Source organism: Athene noctua, chromosome 1 (assembly GCF_965140245.1).
Source record: "Athene noctua chromosome 1, bAthNoc1.hap1.1, whole genome shotgun sequence".
Classification (NCBI taxonomy): Eukaryota; Metazoa; Chordata; class Aves; order Strigiformes; family Strigidae; genus Athene; species Athene noctua.
The window spans coordinates 157,578,307-157,599,857 of record NC_134037.1 but is presented as its reverse complement, the minus strand read 5'-3'; the positions used below and the strand labels follow the sequence as shown (position 1 = coordinate 157,599,857).

The 21,551-nt window shown below is 37.4% G+C and overlaps 1 protein-coding gene across 1 annotated transcript in view; it reads right to left on the bottom strand.

Annotated features, from left to right (window-relative positions):
• Positions 1-304: 304 nt before the first annotated feature.
• NCAM2 (neural cell adhesion molecule 2) overlaps positions 305-21,551 on the bottom strand; it is a 319,116-nt gene continuing 297,869 nt past the window's right edge. Inside the window, exons 16-18 of the mRNA XM_074902177.1 lie at positions 18,520-18,724; positions 12,454-12,573; positions 305-6,706 (exon numbers count right to left, since the gene is read on the bottom strand). Coding sequence (XP_074758278.1) covers positions 6,595-6,706; positions 12,454-12,573; positions 18,520-18,724 — 437 coding nt within the window. The 3' untranslated portion in view covers positions 305-6,594. The remainder of the gene's footprint in view (positions 6,707-12,453; positions 12,574-18,519; positions 18,725-21,551) is intronic.

The following is a 21,551-nucleotide window of genomic DNA, read 5'->3' as shown; positions in this document are numbered from 1 at the left end:
ATGCTTTGGAAAAAAAGATTATCTTCCAACACTAACATTTAGGGGGCTGATCATAATGGGCCTCAAGCTCAGCTGGAGAATCAGGATGCTACAATAGTAGTTTTTAATAGCAGTGGTGTATTTTGACAGGAAAGAGAATAATAAATTGCAGGGTTGCTTGAGCATTATTCAGTATTTCTATAATGGGGGAAAAATAATTGATAAGTTTCCTTTTGGCAATAAGGCTCCTAATGAATCAGACATCTTGACAGAAAGACACTTAGTAAAAATAAATGTAACTACAACACTTCATTAAAGTAAAAGTATCTTTACTATTAATATACAAATGGTGAAGAGTGACAAATAATCGATATACTTTAAGCCATACTTTCAATGTCTTTCATAAATACAAAACCAGCATCTGCGATATTACTTCTTTTTACAGTATAGAGATATATATATATACACAGCATTTCATAGGGACATAAGATTTTGAAACAATAAACAAACTAGTTCCAGTGGTAGCTAACTTATCAATACATAATTCAGGTGGTATATATCGCAAGTGGGCTGTTGACAACATGTGGAATAACAAAAACAATAGATGGTATGCTTTAGCTTATACTGTACACAGCTTACAAATACATACCAAGTGCTCATTGTAGCAGGAAAGCTATTTTTTAAAAAAAACCACTTTGTCTAAGTAGTTCAGAATTCTTAGTGAGAACTCTACACCACAAGCAACAAAATTATCTTCTGGGGGAGGGGGGGGTCTGACTGCTTTTTATATTTGTCACTGATACAGAGACTCTGAGGGTTTGTTTTCCCTTCCCCCAACCTGCATTTTAGGTTTGAAAATGTAGTCTGTTTACATGGTCGAGTTAAAGGATACAGCAGGGTTAATGTTCCCCCTCCTCTGGTTTTCACAGCCTGCAGTACCCCGCCTTTTGGCAATGCCCTCCAGCAGTCTCTCTTGTTTCAGTAGCTCCCTATTTCCCTTGTCCCCTAATGAGAGAGGCTCCTAGTATCCTCCGAGCCCTCTCTCGGCTCACTTTTTGGCACCCGTTCTCTCTGGTGGCGGCTTTCCTGAACTCTGTTGGCACTGCATCTGGTCATTTCGCCCGCTCCTGATCTCACCTGTGACTTAAAAGCTGCCAATACAAATTTGGCAATAAATACCTATTTCATTTCTCTGGGCTAAAATTGGCCAATATTCAAGTTTGAAAGTCAAACATCATGAGGCTCACAATGCCTGTTAAGAGGAAAGACAGACTGGTGAACTGTGATTTCTCAGAACCTGATCCAAAGCTGAACTTGTAATAGAAAGGCTTCTTTTTGGCTTAGGTTCAAATAAAATGATATAAGAACACATTTAAATGTCCAGTGGAAATACTGAAGATCACTTAAAACTTAGGGAGTTGTTTCCCCCCACCACTACAGAACTGCTGTCAAGTGGACTGGGTACTCCAGGAAATGATGTGGAAAAAATCTGAAAAAGGGGGAGAACCTTTTTAAAAAAGTTTTATTAAACCATGGTGGGTTTGCATTGATCAGCACAAACATCTGAAATTAAACAAAGGGATTTAAGAAGAAATATTACTTCTTAGAATGTTTTGATCTTCACCTAAAGACGTACTGAAATCACAATGAATTATTTAGAGGGATATTTTATTTATTTATGGTCATATAGCAACATATGGGATAAAACTGTGATCAGATATTTTTATCAACATTTCCTGATCAGTATGTACTCCTGATAGGAAAACCTCCTCTGTGCAAATTGTTAAGAGCCTGGCAGGACATTTAAGTTCCACTTACACCTAGAAGTCTCATTCACAAAAGTGACTCAATCAGCTGAGGACATGCAGAGCCCCACTGAGATGGATGGATGAAATTCAGGTCCCACTGAAGTCAATTTCTGTCTTAAAGCCCAGTGAGATCTGATTCCTGTCTTGCAGTGCTTTCAGCACCCCTTCATAAATAATTCATAATAAAGTCTTGAGCTTTTTCAATAAATGGCCTTTTTGGAGGTCCTTTAATCAGGAGTGAATGTCACCCAACAGACACAACAATTACTCTACAAAGTTACTACTTCCTAGGACAGCTTACACAGAGCTGGTGAGGCCACAAATGACGGTGGAACAAATATTCACTGCAGTTTTACTCCAGAGGTAAAATGGTGGGAAGATGCTCCACAGCATCTTTCAGATTTGAGAAAAGATCTTAATATTTAGGTCTAAGTACCTAAATAGAACTAAGGCAACTTTCTGTCTGACTCTTCAACTTGAAAAATTGGTCAAAACACCCCAACACACCCCCCATGTGCTCCATCTACTTGAATCTTTTCAGCAGTGATATAACCTACTATGACCCTCACTAGAATTGTGACCTCAATAGATCTTAGCAACTTTGTGTTTAAAATATTTATGTGACTTGAGAATACTATCTCCAGTGTACTTTAGATGAGTATTTGAGCATATCTGAGAAGAAAAGTATGTCATGGTAAATTAGCTTTCAAATATTTTAAACAGGCTTTGTAGACAAATTATTGAAGATTTTTCTTTAATAAAGCGGAGTGGCATGCTATCAAAAGGCACAAATACATTTCCATTATCCAGTCTAGGAAACAGAAAAATGGCATGATTATTATACTACAGTTTGATGATTGGCACTTAAATAAATAATCAAAGTAATCACCATCATAAGAAGAAAGCCATCGTTTTTGATGAACATCAATGCAGAGGCTGAAGACAGCAGGTGGAATTTACTATACCAGGGACTGCTGTCAAACAGCCTTTGTAGATGACTGTCATTGTGTAACTACGTTGTACATATCTATGAAGAGATAGAAAGTAGGCCCAATCCTGCAAGCTTTCCTGTGAAAGTACATCCATCCTCCTGCTCACATTGTCCCCACTGGTATCAGTGGGGTGCCGTATGAGAGGTGGGTTCAAAATTTCTTGCAAGACTGAGGCCTAAATAAATTAATCTTTGTCACATTAGGCATTAGCATCACAGGAATAGTAAATATTTCTGAAACTACAAAAAAACCTTAGAAGTCTAAAAAAACAAATAAACAAACAAAACCAGGAAAAACTCTTCAGAGTATATATGTATACCAAATTGTAAAACATTAATTAAAACTTTTGCAATTGTGGTAAATCAGAATGCAGATCTACTAAAAAAATAATAACAAGAAACTCTGAGTCATTTTACTTAATTTTACCCCTTATTTTTTGTGAAGAGAGATTGTCACTGCCACATTCCATATCATTAATAATTTCAATGGCTCCCTCCCACCCTCCCCTGGAGTATGTTAGTGTAACAATTCAGATTACTTTTACAAATAGTTATATTTTGTCAACTCTTCTGACATTTCATACTAACACTTAAAATTACTTTTAGACAGTAAAAGTGACATTTATGCAGATACCTTTTTTTTTTTTTTTTTTTTTTTTTAGTCTAGAATAGGAAAAGAAAATAAAGAAATGATGTTATTCCAGTTCTACACATATCTTACAAATTAATATGCTCTATCCCTCATTTGGAAATATTTGCAAATATCAGTGTTTTTAAGCATTCTTTTATTGTTATAGTTTGGCTTTCTCCTGCACAGCATAGAGTCAAAGCACAGAGATAACCTATTAATCCACAGACCAAAAGGTATGCTTGGAACAGTCCACCAGTAATTTAGAACTGTTTAATTCTCAGTCCTCACATAGCCCAACTGACAAGAGACTTAACAGCAGGAAGAAAATAAATACTCCTGGAAATAGCTTTTGATTTGTAATCCAATATAGTGGGAAATGCTTTTGCTTCCAATATTGAAATAATCTTGCAGTCTATTTTACTTGTAAAGAGTAGTATAGGTGTATTAGTAACAAATGTACTGGCAAGACCTTTTAAATTCTCTAATCCCTTCACATTTTAATTAGAGGCCATATTAGGAAGAAAAAAACACCCAAAAAAACCAAACCAGAAAAACAAATATATAGCTGTTAGGCCATGAAGGTTTTTTGGTTTTGTGTATGTCTCAATAAGAAGTACTAAAAGTTGAAATGCATCTACAGTTGAGCCTAGACACTGTCAGCTCTTCCCACATTGTATAGGAATCTTGTTGTGCAAATGATCATGCTGGCTTCAGAAAAAGCACTGTTTGCCTAGTGAAGCTTGACTTATGTGAATGTGTATGGCACCACCTAACATTGTGATGGCAGGGAGAAGAGGAAAGGATGTTTCCTACTTCAATCCTCATTCTGGTAAAAATACTGTGTGATGTGGGCTGCAGATGTACAAGCCACACCAACCACATTATTATCAACTGCTGGAATTTTCCAGGTCCCTTCCTTGCATTTTGATATAGAGAGAAAGCCCAGCTGCAAATACATACTTTGTAGAAAGAATATATACTCACAGATAAATGAGACAACTGGTTTCTTAATTATAGGTTAGGGGGCAGTCCTGCTCACTGTGTACTTAGAAACAGGACAGAAATTTAATAGACAAGTAGCTATTTGGTAGTACTGCTTGCTCAGTACATGGAAGCATCACTGAAAGGTCACAAAGGAATGTCTTCAACTTTCCTTCTCTCAGAAGTATTGCCTTAGCATTTAAAGAAACTTATTTGCAGCAGTTTAAAATTATTCTCTTTTATGACTTACGTCCCACATTACTATTTCTTCTTACACGTTCTTTTCACTTTTTACTGGTTTTGTGGGAACGTGGCCTATTCTCCTAGCCACACCAGTGGTATGCCTCTGTCCTCAACTACTTGGTTCATTGTAGGCATTTCCCAAAGTCAGGAAAACTTGGAAAAAAAGCCATAAAATGACTTGGTTTTGAAAAAAAAAGAGAAAGATCTATGAATTAAATATATCCTCCTCAGCTCTTTCAAATGCACTAAAGCTTGGGTCAACAAGAAGGTTGACCTGCCATTTTCCTCAAATTTAAGGACACTCTCTTACATCTCACTTTCAGCTTTACTGCACAGAAGTCAACCACTTTGCCATGACTACAAAATGTCAGCTAAGGGTTGATGACATTCTGTGGGAAATTGGGAATTGTAAGGACTTCAAATATGAGCAAAATTCAGATATAGCATGGAAAGGACATAATTTGCTGAGTAAAGCTACACTTAAACCTCGGGTATGACTTAGATGTGAAAAATCCACAAGGTACTTTGCAATTTACTCCTGACAAGTAGAATTTTTCAGTCTGTTTTTCTATATGGTTTATCTACTTCTTCCAAAGTAAGACTTTGAAAAGTTTGGTGGGTGTGGATTCACTATGCTGGAACAGAAAAAAAATATCATGGCACCATTAAATCAATGCTAACAGATACGAATTAATTTTTCATCAAAGAAATCAGTCAAATCTCAGAGTGGTGCATGTTAACCAGAATAATAAAATAATTATAAATAATAACTATTATTATAATAACCAGAATAATAAAAATTATTATCTTAAGAAATGCTCAACAGGAAAAATGTATTTGGTCTAATACACAATGCTATCAATTAACAATTTAAAACTGTTCCTGTTTAGCCAAAGTCCTCCTTTCCATCTGTTCTTACATTTTTTTGTTAAGACAAAGGGTATGAAATCATAAAGGAACAAGTGTTACTTTAATAAGGCCAGCTTTTAATATCTCATGTACTGATCTGGGGAAAAAATGTATTTATCTACTACACTAAAATGCAGTTTTGTCCCATGACTAAATGGTTAGAACTAAAAGAATGAATAGTGTATATGTATAAATATGTTGGGACAAATAATTTGAGCTTCTGTTTATCATAAGGTTTCACTTGAAGCCAAGTTTATGATCAAAAAAGAGATTTCTTTTCACACTTTTGCTACATTTTAGTTCACACAGGACCTCCAAAACTTTAATACTGAAAACCTGAAGTGCTGAAAAACCCTGGAGCCTTTCAGAATCACACTCATGTAATTAGGATGAGGCCAATATACTGCTATGAAATATTTAGCCAATTTTATTTAAATCTCTACACTGTGGTTATCAACTTTTTATTTTACCAAATAACCCAGGTGAAACTGCAGGTGGAGCTGGTTCCATGTTGAAGAGTGTCTTTTTTCTTGTTTGCTTCAAGTGATGAGCACAGCTGGAATGACTACTGAGTGTCTGCCAGTTCTAAATTCTTAAATGTTATAATGAGACTGTTTTGTTTTGTTTTGTTTTGTTTAAGGGCAGCTTAAACTTGTTTAATCATAAATGGAAAAAAATACAGTAGTATATGGCACTTTATGTATGTAGCTTGCACTGTAAGAACTGGAGAGACCTGATGTGTTGTTTGTGGTTAGGGGTGCCTTGTAACTATTCTTCTAAATAGACACACTTTGTCATATAATAAATTACAGTTCTTGTTCTGAAGATTTTTCAAATTTATACCATGGGACTTGGTGTCAGCAAAACTACATACTAAAACCATTAACAAAAAAATAGAAAGGAACTGTAGACAGAAACTGTTTCATCATATGTACACATGTACTAACTATTCCAAGCTTAAGTTTCCCAAGAAATTAAGATCAGCTGTAAAGGTTTGGTCACGGGGTTACTTCAATCCAAATGCATTATCCAGACAGCTGTAGTTTATCTTATTATGCTTTGCTATCGTCTTCTTTTGACTGGATGATGTCATTAGCAACTTTGATTTCTATGGTTTCTGGATTTAAAGCTTCTTTCCCATTTTCCTCCTTTAGTGGCAGCTTCCTATCAGAAGAAAAGAGCAATCATGGTAACACATAAATAACACATAATCTCGAATTTAAGTCTACAACATATGTATTGCTTATACAGTTCACAGTGTTTCTAAAACCATAATTTATTAAAAATAATGTAAAATTATTTTATTGTGAGCTCTGAGATTCTTTGCTTTTAAAGAAATTCATATTAACTCTTTCAATTTCTATAAAGCCAGAAAAAGCTAAAAGGCACATGTTAAGAACATTGCTGCTGCTGCCCAAAATGAAGATTCTTCAATAAGACAAAAGAAACAGTAGAATGCCAAAGAACTTGACCCAGAACGGTACAGAGGTATGTATGTGTTCCCTGGGATACTGGAAAACACTTACAGTCAAGCCTTTTGATGAATCCAGATCACACTCTTTTTATTTCTGTTTCTGAATGTAAATTTAATTGTAAATGAAAGAAGACATCTATCATTGCAGGTTGTGCCAAGACACAGGTAAAGGAAAGAACTGCTTATAGCACAGAAGGTAATGGAAGTTATTTCATTATTTAGAAACTTCTGCAATTTATTTTTGCTAGATCACAAAATCTAGCTGTGTTAGTAACTTCTAGCTCTTTTAAGACTTAGTGAAAACTCTGAAGAGTTTTACATTCCTTAATTCCAATGGTGAAAGGGTCTCCACCCTTACTTTACAGGGAAAATAATACACTGATTTAATTCAAAAAGGTCTTGAAAATCATTGATTCCCTACTGGCAGTAGTTAAGTGTCAAACAATATAGCTGTCAGAAATATGTATGGTTTACTCAGATGTTCCTGTAACAATGTCTCTTGGGCATAATAGCTGTTAATTGTGACTCCAGTTGGGTTTGCTTTCTGGTTTTTAACCATGGAATAGTATGGGTATGCCTTTTTTATTCATAATAACTGTTAAATGTTTCAGTAAACTTCCACTGTGATTGCTTTGATGTCCCAATGAGCAATATACTGTTAAAAACCTGTCTGAGGAATCCCTTAGGAATGTCTTGTAATAACAGTGTTTAATAACAACAAATAAACCAAAGCAATACCCAAACTCCCAGTGTTAGGAAATTCAGGCTGTCTGAAACAAACTAAGAAAGATGCTATTTATCTAGAGGTTAAGCAATGAGCGCAACCTATATTTGAGAGAAATCAAAGAGAAGACTAACTTGTTTATTACAGTAAAATATATGATATATATCAGCTCTCTGACTTTGAGCACAGAGGGAGGTCTCTAGTAATTGTCTGTTTCTCATGGCACACCCAAAGGAAAGACTTCAGCCTGTAATGTGACACCTGAAAGGATGGAAACAGTAGAATCAACACAAATCTATTTTTAAAGAGGATAAAACACTGGGGCGGAGAAAGTGTGGCTCATGAGATGCATTTTAGGTAAGCAGGTACCTTTGTTAAAGGCCTGATAATGCAAAACGTTTAAACTTGTATTAAAAAAAGACCTAATTTAATCTAGTGTTATATAAGGGCACAGTAATTTCTCCAAAAATGGTGCTGAAAGGGATGAAATACTTAGGCAAAATAAAAACTGGGCAATTGACAGAATCTACCATGTAGAAAATTTAATAAATTGATTTTGGAGTAGTGGATTAAGAGCATTTTACAAATAATTTCAAATTATTTGAAATAGGAAGATTTGATTGAACCCTGTTGAAAGATGCTAAATATTAATGAAATCCATGTTCATGCAGCGTGATAAAATTAGCCTTGCTTCCAATGCAAGGAAAAAAAAAAAAAGAGAAAGAACTACAAATAAAGAAAATGTTTTACAAGTTTTCTTTATCAAACAGTCCATCCACTATTCTTTGACCTTATTGTCTTTAAAAATTTGTAGGTTTTTATTGATATAATGTGAAGTTACCAGTTCGGTTATCGTTAAGACATTATCCTTTTTGAGTGTGACATTTTTGTTATTTTAGAACTTTTGTCTCAATTTTTTTCAAATATTAATTCATATTTAAACTCTATTAATCGATTAAATAATTTCCCTCAATTTTAAATGTTCTAATTACATCAATTTTCCTAGACCTATCTTTTCTTTAGCTACATCTATTTGCACTAATTTCATATTTTTCAGCTGGACAGACTAATCTTTTCAAATCTTAAAGCATATTATAATAAAAGCTTTTTTGAAAAAAAACCCCAAACAACTAGAGAACTTTAAAAGGTTCTTTTGCTTTGATCAGATTCTGGCTGTTACCAGTCATTAATAATATTGACTTCCTCTAGCACTCCATGTGGCCTAACTGCAATGGTGTGCTGATATCAGCCATACAAAACTTTAAGGAGAATATTTACTTTTCTATTTTATAGGAAAATTACTCCTAGCTATTTTTATACTTGAATTCACCCACCTTCATTAATACTAAGAAAAACTTAACCAATACTAGAAACACAGTAATGTCAGACTTGGAATGTAATTATAGTACCACATTGCATGCGGTATTTTAGTCATATTACAGAAATGTGATATGAAATGCACAGCTTAAATTTATTTCCTGCCAGCATTATTAAACTTGTTGACTTGCAGGTGAAAATGCTTTGTGCTCATCTGTCATGCATGGATCCCAAATCTGGCTTTGACAAGAAAATTATTATTGTAAGAGGAACTAATCTCTTTATTAATTATTTCCCACAAATGCTTAAATTGCATTTGAAGTTCTGAGTATAATTTGGTATTATTCAAAATAATTCAACTAATTATTAAAAATATTTAATCTAATTTAAACTGAAGACTCATCCCGTATACCTTTAAGATAGCCATATTTAGTCAGAATGAATCCCATCTTGTATGAACATTGCCTGTGTGGAATGTCCTTGAAACTTTTCCTTCCTGCAAGCTAAGGTCTTCTCTCCAAGATCCCTGCTGGTCATCCTCACCCTGCCCAGTTTGTGCCTTTCTGGCCGATAGCACCTGTTGACAATGTGTTTTTGTGTTATTCCTACTGAGAGACTCACTTCTACCTTATCACATCCTCCTTTTCCTTTAGTGGCATCTCACCCATACTTTATATTGCTTCTCTGTTTCAACAGTTATCACCTGGGTCTAAGCAGGTCTTTCCATGCTCCCTTAGTACCAGTGTCTCTTCAGCTGCATGATGCTCTATTCACTTTTGGTTTCCTAAGTGACACTGTCCCAAATCTTTAGCTGACCTCTGTCCAGCTGTACTTTGAACTGCCGCCTTTTGCTATTGGTTGTGGGAGAAGAAATTACCAAGAAGGAAACTGTCATCATTATTAATATCTCTTAGCAGTCCTGTTCTTCCAAGGACATAATACCCATCAAACTCCTTATCAGTTGTTACTATGATTTTTTTTTTTTTTTTTTTTTGTGCTACCAGTGACTGATTCTTTCCTCCTCCCCTAAGATAATAAAACATTTTTGATTTTAACTTTCTCATATTTCACTCCAGTTCTAATGACTGGGACAAACAGGAAGAACTGAACCTAATCTTTCTTGGTATCATGTCCCTTACTAGATGCATCTCATTTGTGTTTGCAAGATCTGAGGCTACAAATAGTCTTGAAGCATGAAAAACTGGCTCTGGTGCCTTAACACTGGTGCATCCAAGGTCCACTGAACTTGTAAGAATGTTTACAACTACATTCCCCTGACTCCTTAGATAACTGTGGGTTCTCTACAGTGCCCCTCATAAATTCTAATATGAAGAGGAAGCATATCAGTAGTCATTCAACAAATTCCATAATTATTGAATTAACACAAGTTTGAAGTCTTCAGGTACAGTTTCTTTAAAGTGTATAGCTTAATGTGCAGTTACTTATCAAAACCCACCATTTACTACAAATGCCTATGATAGCCAATAAACCAGGATTTTTTCTTATTAAAGGTTCTGGCTTTTGCAGTTCTTGATAATGGCAAGGAAGGCAATTTTGTTGTATTTTCAGAAAAAGACTGTTTTATAAGAATACCCTCTCCTTTTAAAAAACAACTGTGACTCCATCAAATAATTAACAGGTGAGATTCTATAGTTACTACAGAAGTGTCTTCTTAGCCCTGACAGGTTTAAGATCTCATGAAGCAGGAGATTTTCACAACACATAAAAAGCTTTGGGCTCAAACCAAAGAAACTCGGAGCTTTCTTTAATAATTTCAAATCATTCAACTTTTGAGGCTCAGAAATGAAACTTGATCAATTAGTTCATGTCCTTTAACAAAACCGGGTGGGCTCTCAACAGAAGGAATGGTACTGTCATCACTTTTGTTCAAATATTAGTTTTTCTTCAAACTAATTTTTCAGGAAAAAAAAAGGCATATCAGAAGCGCTTATTTTAATAGTAAGCTTAGCAAATTACCATCTTGATTGTGTCTTATCACAAACGTTACTTTATCCACCACAGAGGTTTTGAAAAGTGCTATTCAGGTACACACAACAGCCACTCTATCTAGATTAACCTGTTCCAGGGGCTGCAGCAACAAAACAGAGGAGAGGACCTGACCGCCCGCACCCAAGTTCCCTGAGCCCAAGGCTGGTCCCCATGACTCAGGAGGCAGTTGGAGCTTGCAAACCTGGGCAAGAATCACCACAGTTTCTGTGCTGAGAGCAGCTTACAGGAATGGGAAGGGGACATGAGGGAACCAAGCAAAGCAGCTGCCCTTCAGTGTTATTAATCCAATTACACCATGTGGACTTAAATATTGAGCTAAGCTCTCAGTTATGTGAATGAAAGCAGGAGGGGACCACCCCGTGAGGACCTGGGTTTCTGGAGGACAGGATAATTGTGCCCTGCACACAGTGTGTTTATGGGGATGTGTGTGACTCAATCTAAGGCCATTCCTGAGTGTCAGGAGCTTATTCCCACAGAATAGTGGTTAAAAAATTGCTGGGTAGGTATTAAAGATCAGCTGCACTAGACTAAAAAAATCCTTGTACTCCTGCTCAGCCACCACTGCGGGGTCAGGTGGGCCGGGGAGGTGTGAGGTGACTGCAGGTGCCAGGGCTGAGAGAGAATGTGGCAGGGCTGTGACCACCTTCTGTCAGCTGTGGTTCCCCACAGGGCTTTGGAGTTAGCCAGGAGTGACAGGGGAGCATTAGGGGCAAGCTCTGGTGTAGCATGAGAACCAGAGAGTGCAGGCAAAGCCTTCCCCTCACCCTCCAGTCCCTGAATGCTGTGGTAAGAGCTGAGGGCAGCAGCAGGGTGCAGGTTCATGTCCCAAGGGGGCCAGGGCTGGGCATGGACTGCTGATGAGGCTGGAGCTGTTGTGGGGCTCCTGGTCTCTCAGCAGGGGGACTAGTGAGCTGGGGAGGGCAGGGCAGGGCTGACTGAGGCTACCCCTGCCCTGACACTACATCAGTTTTCACCAAGACCACAGGAGGAGACCTCGGGAGTCAGGGCAGCAGGGAGGGCAAGAAAATTTCCCTAGATACGCATTAATCTCCAAACAGGTGGTGGTGTAAAGATATGCTGCAAGACTGCTGCTATCGTGCTGTTGCCATCCAAGGGCTGGATAATGCCCAGATGTGCTTGTACTCTGGGTCACAGGAAGAAGAGAAAAATGACTAGTGATAACCTCAGCTATTGTATGTGGGGTAGCATGGTTTAGACTGATTAGTGTAAAAAAACCCCAAACACTCCCACACTTGCATACTGCATTGCTTCAACACATCATTCTGGTGATGCTGATCTCCCTCCCAGAGTGCAGGAAGCCCAGTCCGTCGTCGTTGCAGCCAGGAGGAGGTTGTGTGAAACTCCAAGGAATGTCAGGCTACTTACTCTGGTTCTGTGAGGGGAGTTGTCTCATTTGGCTCATTTACTGGGCTCCCGTCTTCATGATTGGTAATTCTTTCATCCTCTGTTCTCATTTCCACTATCGGCTCTTTTGATCCATCTTTCCTAAAAATATTAAGAGTCTTAGTCTCATTACATCATATTAACCACATACATTGCACATAACTAATTACCAAGATCCTTTCTCTCAAAAGTCGGCAAAGGCAGAACTAATTACCAGTGACTAACACCACTGAGACACATTTAACAGCGTGTTCCCAATTCCTTGAAGTCTTCAAAGCATCCTGTATCCATGGTTACTTACCTAACTCTGCAAACATCATGGATTAGCATCTCAAAAGAGCATTTTGTTTATGACTAAATACTAAGAAAATGGCCTCTTCATGAGATGTAAACTTTCCTAATCTAGTATAATAAATATAGGACTTGATTCCTAGTTCTGCTTGAATTTTTCTAGCAGTGTAAAGAGCCTTTATGTTAGTATACACACTGCAGAAGTGTACATTAATTTCCTGAGATTGTGACAATTCCAGCTGCCAGAACGGGGTAAAGAGCCCTTGTGGGATAAGAATCTAGCCCCTTCTGCTTTCACTGGTAGAAGAAACCCTTTGTTTCTATGTCATATTTTGTCCATTTTAGGAACAAATGCTAATCTCTCACATCTAAGTAAATGAATAACCTTTGTGCTAATTGGACAATAAATTCTAAGGAAGTTGGAGCAGAGAGTATTATGCTTTTGTTGACAATCATAGAATTATAGAACAGTTTGGGTTGGAAGGGACCTTTAAAGGTTATTTAGTCCAACCCCCCCTGCAACAAGTAGGGACATCTTCAGCTAGATCAGGTTGCTCAGAGCCCTGTACAACCTGATCTTGAATGTTTCCAGGGATGGGACATCTACCTCCTCTCTGGACGACCTGTTCCAGTGATTCACCACCCTCACAGTAAAGAACTTCTTCCTGACATCTAATTTAAATCTACCCCCTTTCATTTTAAACCATTACCCCTTGTCCTATTGCAACAGGTCTTGCTAAAAAGTCCTTCTCCATCTTTCTTACAAGCCGCTTTTAAGTACTGAAGGGACACAGCAAGGTCTCCCCGGAGCCCTCTCTTCTCCACGCTGAACAACCCTAACTGTCTCACCTTTCTTCATAGGAGAGGTGTTCCAACTCTTTGATAATTTTTGTGGCCTTCCTTTGGACCTGTTTCAACAGGTCCATGTCTTTCCTGTGCTGAGGACTCCAGAGCCAGATGCAGGACTCCAGGTAGGGTCTCATGAGAGCAGAGTAGAGAAGGAGAATCACCTCCCTCGACCTGCTGGCCACATTCCTTTTGACGTAGCCCAGGATATGGTTGGCCTTCTGGGCTGCAACCACACATTGCCAGCTCACGTCCAGCTTTTCATCCACCAGCACCCCCAAGCCCTTCTCTGCAGGGCTGCTTCTCAATAATATAGTGAAGATACGGAAATGGCTGCTCAGTGCTACAGAAGTATTAACAATATTAGTACTAATTAACGTGCATACAATTTTACTCTCAAAAGGCAGATCAAGGAATACTGAAGATACATTTGATATTTTCAAAATAATGAAATGTAAATATTTCATGTAAATATTTCATCCTTATTCCTGTCATCACATTAGGAAATGTATCCTGGAACTTTATTAGCCACAGTCTGGAAACACAGAGTAACTGAGTTACAGATAGCAATCACTTATACATTTAACAGACTATTTTCTGGACCTGTGATGTTCTAGAGAGTCAGACTGCTATGTGCCACAACAAAGACCTAGTTAAATTCTTGCCTAATACATAGCCTACATTTTCATATTGTTCCTGAGAAGCTAATTGTTTAACAGGCTGTTACAACTACAATAATCCATATCTTTAGGAAGAACCTGGAAAACTTTACCATCCTCTGGTAAAGAGGATTAGGTAAATTAGGTAAATTAGGATCCTCAAGGAAAATCTTTGTAGGTTATGAAGAGTATAGCACAGATAAGTGTGTAGTCAAGAAAATACTAGGGAAGAATTAATTGATAGAAGTCTAAAATATTCTGGTTATTTAAAAAAAAAACCCCAAACCTGCATATTCTTATTCACCTCTGCAAGTAAGATTCTACTTTAAGATAAACAAATGGATACAATGTTCTTGTCTCTAGATGATGCACATAAATGTCATGGCAATCTCCTATCTGTGAAAAGATTATGGATCATAGTAGGACTGGTGGAGGGAATTGTAAGTTCTACTTGCTGTCTGTACATCTACAGTCTTAGGGACAAAGATACATTATTGCATAACCAGAAGCCTAAACAAGACGTTATTAAAGAACAACAATCATATAAGATTGAGGAATTGATCTGTACGGAAAGTACACACTGCATAACAATTAAAAATTCCACAGAAGGGAAAGTGATTTGTAGGAAACAAATTATGTAAGTTCTGTTCCAGGTGGCTATGTGTATGTTACATTTATTATCTATATTCATCAAATATGGAACATAATTAATGGCTATATATATCTCTTACAATCAAAATCTAAAAAAGAACCTTACCATAAACTCACTCAAAAATCCAGAATGTGAACTGACATATTTAAAACAGGGAAATGTCAGTGTCTTTTAGGGAATGACAGTTGGCATGAAATAAATTCAAATTTTGACTCTTCAAGCCTGTCTTGAAATTTTAGCCTCACAATTTATTTATTCAGAGAACAGTCTAAAATAAGAACAGTCCCAAATATTTTGAGACCTGGCTGACTGAAGATCATCCCAACAAGAAAAGAAATATAATTAAGATAGTTGTTCTTGCAAAAGAAGTGTCATGGACAAATTAGTATTAAGTGTCCAGCTTTATGCTTTCCTGGGACAGTACAGACTGGATTTGGGTTTGAAATGTTGATAGGAATGTATAAACTGTTGTCAACTGACATTTGCAACTACTGCTCCCTAAGGTCTTCCTATTCAGGAAGGTCTGCACACCAATTCGTACTTGCTCATTTCTTGAGTGGAAAATTAAAGCATAAACTGAACTGTTGTGCTCAATAGGAAAGGACAGCTGAGTCAGAACAAGAAGCTTCGCATCTTGATTCTATTGACCCGGACATGCTGGCTCCGCACAATAGAAAAAATGCTGTTATTCCTTATGTAGACGTCAGCTGTGAAGAATTAGGAAAGAGGTATTTTACGATATAACTTCTGTTCAGAAACATTATTTGATGTAAATACTCTGGATCTTCCTCTGACTGGTTTTGTTCTGCAGAGGTGTTTCCAAAAGGCTTGAAAACTCAGACAAGAAATATAATCAAGTTACATAGGAAAGACACCATCTCTGAATCCCAATAGCCAGAACTAAAACCAAAAAAGACACTTAGATCTCCACTACTGACAGTGAAGAAGCTCAATACAGCTATGAATAATGAAGGCTGCAAAATCTGCTCTGCTCTGCAGGCATCTGGGGAAGGATGCAATCTGGGAAGCTGCAGGAGAATGAATTGCAAGGCCTGACTACCAGGAAAGCTACAGCACACAGGAACTGGACCAGTAAGTGTTAAACCACAAAAAGACAGCATTCTCTCAAATATTATATTGTATGCATAAGAAGTCTATCAGATGACCATCTAAGGAACCTGAAGTTACACAAGTCCATAGGGCCTGATGAGCTGCACCTGTAGAACTTGAGGGAACTGGCAGATGAAGTGGCTAAGCCACTGTTCATCACATTTGAGAAGTCACAGTTGTCTGGCGAAGTTCCTGTTGACTGGAAAAGGGGAAACATAACTCCCATTTTTAAAAAGGGAAACAAAAAAGACTTGGAGAACCACATGCCAGACAGTCTCACCTCTGTGTCCAGCAAGATCATTGAGCGGATCCTCCTGGAAACTATGTTAGGGCACAAGGAAAATAAGGAGGTGATTGGTGACAGCCAACATGGCTTCACTAAGGGCAAATCACGCCTGAAAAAATTTGGTGGCCTTCTACAATGGGGTTACTGTTACTGGATAAAGGTAGAGCAACTGACATCATCTACTTGGACTTGTGCAAAGCATTTGACCCTGTCCCACACGACATCCTTGTCTCTAAACTGGAAAGACATGAGTTTGATGGACGGACCATATGGTGGATAAGGAATTGTCTGGATGGTGACACTCAAGGAGTTGCGGGCAACGGCTCAATGTCCAAGTGGAAAGCAGTGATGAGAGGCGTTCCTTCGGTGTTGGTATTGGGACCAGTGGTGTTTCACATCTTTGTTGGTGACATGAACAGTGGCATTGAGTGCACCCTCAGCAAGTTTGCCGAGGACACCAAGCTATGTGGTGTGATTGACATGCTGGAGGGAAGGGATGCCATCCAGAGGGACCTTGACAAGCTTGAGAGGTGGGCCCATGCAAACCTCATGAAGTTCTTGAAACAAGGCCAAGTGCAAGGTCCTGCACACGGGTTGGGTCAATCCCATGCACAAATACAGGCTGGGTGATGAGTGGATTGACAGCAGCCCTGTGGAGAAGGACCTGGGAGTTGTAATGGATGGAAAACTGACTATGAGCCAGCAATGTGTACTTGCAGCCCAGAAATCCAATTGTATCCTGGGCTGCATCAAGACAAGTGTAGCCAGCAGGTCAAGGGAGGTGATCCTCCTCCTCTACTCTGCTCTGGTGAGACCCCACCTACAGTGCTGTGTCCAGCATAAGAAGGATACGGACCTGCTCAAGTGGGTTCAGAGGAGACCATGAAGATGATCAGGGGGCTGGAGCACCTCCCTTATGAGGACAGGCTGAGAGAGTTGGGGTTGTTCAGACTGGAGAAGAGAAGGCTCCAGGGGAGGCTTTATAGTGGCCTTCTAGTACTTAAAGGGGGCTACAGGAAAGGTGGGGTTGCCTTATCAGGGAGTGCAGTGATAGGATGGGGGTAGTGGTTTTAAACTGAAAGAGGGTAGATTTAGATTAAATGTAAGGAAGAAATTCTTTACTGTGATACACTGGCACAGGTTTCCCAGAGAAGCTGTGGCTGCCCCCTCCCTGGCAGTGTTCAAGGCCAGGTTGGACAGGGCTTGGAGAAACCTGATCTAGTGGAAGGTGTCCCTGCCCATGGCAGGGGGGTTGGAGCTAGATGACATTGAAGGTTCCTTCCCACCCAAACCATTCTATGATAATGAGGAAATTATGCATTTCTTTAATAAATAAAAAAAAAGTAACTGCCTAAAAGGAGGGACCATAAATAATCCCCTCTCCAGTTTACCTTTTGAAAACCCTGTAAATGTTGGATCTTTAACACACTATTATTTTATGTAATCTGTACTTGAACTGTTTTGCCAGAGATCTCACTATCCACTCTTAGCATTTGAGGGAACATATTTGCACATAAACGATCAGTTCATTCACATTTGTTTGATGAAGTAGCCACTACACAAGGGTATTTGTGAGAATCAGGATTATTTTTTCCCCATTTATGTTTAGCAGTCATTGACTGTTGTATGAAGAACAACCGTGCTCACCAGCATTTCACCCACATCCAACTAAGCAGTTCTATTTTTTAAAATCAACAATACTTTTTATTGCTAAAGTGTATGGTCAAGAAACAAGACCTTCCATGAAGTGCTGTATCTGAGAAGAAAAACTGTCATGGATTTTCTAGAATACTTCACTCCCAGATTTACTGGCAATGCCACAACCATATGCTGAGTTTTTGGGTATTAGCAGTTCAAAGATGGAGTTGTAGAAATTGATTTATAATGATCTGTTACCTGTTCTTCATGGACCAAAAATGTGTCTATAACTATTACCAAATTATGATTGATTTCCTCTGTGTCAAGCTGCACAAAAAGGCCACCTTAAATGAGGTGTTGCAAATGTATTTTTTGTGTCCATTTTTCTTTTAAGGCAACATTTGACCACAAACAATTCTATACATTTCAGAGGATCATTTTTCCAAGTAACAGAAACATTTTATAATTCCCTTTGCCACACCATAAAATGGCCACAAAGTTAATATAAGTTGGGCAGCCAACTTTTTCTTTTAATGAAGTTTCCAATATGTGCAATTAATACTCACAAGTAAGCAGCCTTTCCTTCTTCCAGTTCTTTACTTTTTCCACTTGAACCACTCTTTTTCCCACAGATCCTCCTGGTGATGCACATTAGCAATCCACATTGTCGTACAAAGAAGCAGCTAACATCAGTCACAACCAGGATTAACAACAGGGCTGCCACTCCCAGGCCAATAACAGCACCAAGGCCAAGACCATTAAAAAGAGTGTCTTGAAGGAAAGAAAATTGAAATTTATTAATAAAGTTAATCCAAAAGAATAGCATTTTCTAAAGTTTTTAATCTGTAGATCAGGAGGTTTAAGGATGTTTAGAAATTAACCACTCAGAAATAAATGGAACAGTTCTGAAGATTAAGCATGTATACAACCTGAATAAAAAAAAATCATGTAATCCATCTTTTCTATATAATATTTTCCCATTGCCAAAATTTCACAGTGGTCACAGAGCGTAAGTGACATTATTTAACAACAAACAACGTCATTATCTTAACATTCAGAGACTGAAAGTATAAGTATGCAACCTAAGAAAAACATTTAAATGTTGAACATAATAATAGTTGAGATAAGTTGTCATTTTCCACATTTCAAATACAATTAATTAGCAGTGGTGCTAAGCAGAATTACTGAAAGGTTTAAGAGAGTGCCAAAATACTATCTATTCTGTAAAGGTCATTTTTTGAATTAAAGTAGAATGAAAAAGTCTTCAAAGAAGTTAATTCAAGCTATTTAATTTGCAAACAGTTGCATACACTTAGTCTTAAATAAATTAGTATGAGGAAAACTGTGCATATTATTAAATAATTATAGGGTTAGGACCTCATTTTGTATAGTCTTGTACCTTGAAAATACATTCATACACTTCAAAATAAACATATTCCACACCTGATACTGCTTTCTGTATTTTTATTATGAGAGCTCAGGCTTAGCTAAGTTTACTTCATTACAAATCTCAGAAAAAAAATTTTAATGGTTTTACTCAGTTGACATTTCCATAACAGACAGGAATGCTACATATTTTTGAATAGTGTGATTCTCAGAAGAGCAAAAACTACTGTATTTGTGAACTCAGATGACCCTTATAAAGGAGAGAAGCTTGATCAATAAACTGGGGCAAAAAAAGCGCCATGTCAGTAATGGTTCATGCACCCAGATAATTCAAGAACGTGTCACTCTAGCTCAGAAATTGGCTAGTGACAGTGCCTTGTCTGGTGTCATGTCCTATGCAAACTCCACAGGGGAGTGGAACTGGGTGTTTTGCACGTTGGTGTTGCACGTCAGCATTGATTACCTAGTATTACCATGCCTTGGAGTGATGCATGAGTCAGCAGTACAGTGGTAGATTTCCATTTGCAGCTGTATCTCTGCATGTTGCCAAAATAAGAGCAAGATTTTTTTGACAGATTACTTGAATACTGTTGTAACAGACAACAAAAAATAATATAACGTAATATGATATAAATGTTTTAATGGGGCTCCTACTATCAACTTCCTCTTTCTTCCCTTCCACTTCCCTGATACACTGTGAACTGTTTTCAGATTAAGAATATAAATAAAGCTTTCATATTTCTGCTTAACTAACTTTAAAGAAAATATCTATTTACTCTTTCAAACATAACTTGATAATTATTTTCTTAAGGACTTCTAAATCAATACATACTAACAGAAATATATGGTTTGTTAATCTATGTGACAGAACTCTTAAATGGAAAAGTAAAAACTTTTTTCAAAAGAAGGGGAACATTTTGCTTATGCAATTGATTTCATTGTCTATTGTATGGGTTGTTTTATTACAGAACTGTTCTTCAGAATGTTATTTTGCAATAAGCCCGAATTCAATGTATATAATTACATGGATGGACAGGCAGATAAACAGACAGATATTACTTCAAAGTTATATTCCTTTTTTCAGAAAGACTTAAAACCCCCTTTATGAATAACAAAAATAATGGCACAGCAATGAAATGATGTATCATTTACGCACTGCCCTGACAGCAATGTTGGAAGTCGACATTCCACATGACTTAATTTTCTTTTTCTTTTTCTTTTTTTTTTTAACATCAACATTTCCAGTTAAATATTATAATTACTCATACATCTTCCAAAACTTACTTTATCCATACATACACCCATTTATTTGATGACTTCCTTTGTAAACTTCAGTCATTCGTGTTTACCCGTCTGAATTGTCAGGAAGATGTAAAGAGATTTCTAATGCAAGGTTATTGGAAAGCTTATATGTTTCAACAGATACCATACCAGTAAATTCTATAGAGTCCAGTTCTAGAGACCTTATTCAGCAAAGTTTTCCTCTCTATACCTTCTTAACCACTGAATAGAATGTGGGGGAGAAAAATCAGGGTCTTTTAATCCATACTTTTGAAGACATTCAGGGTTGTTTTGTTGCTGTTTTATTTTTAGGATTTAATTTTTTTTTTTTTTTAATGCAGTGTTAAGAAGTCCTTATCATAGGGAGAAACATGTTTCAGAGACATAAAGAGCATTTTCAGTGTCACTGGAACATTGTAATGTGGCAAGCTTCCCACCCTGAATGATTCAGTGACAGAAAAGCCTACACAGTATTTTTACTGACAAGTGAAGGTAATGTTTGTAGTAACAGTGTTGCTCCTTTGTACAATGATATTCATACTCATTTGCCATGGTTGCGGGGAAGAATTTGGTTTTTATTTTTAATCTTCTTGGTATTGGTGAGACATCTGAGACCTAACTATTTGACTGTTACATATTTTTCTATCTCTTTATGATTGATAATCTCCTCTTCTTTCAGAATTCCCCATCCTCACTACTTCCCTACTTAGCCCAAGACCAATTTTTCCTACTTGCAACCCATTTGTACATACAGGCTTCTGTTTCACAGTATTTTTATTTCTGATTTCTTATGATTGCCAATACTTTTCCATTTCTCTCCTTTACCTCCCACAGCATAATGGCCACATCTTGCAGGGTGAGGAACATGGCTGTCCTCCATTTTCTTGCCTCTCTTGGGTCTTAAAAGTATCTGTGTTACGGTTTATTTTTA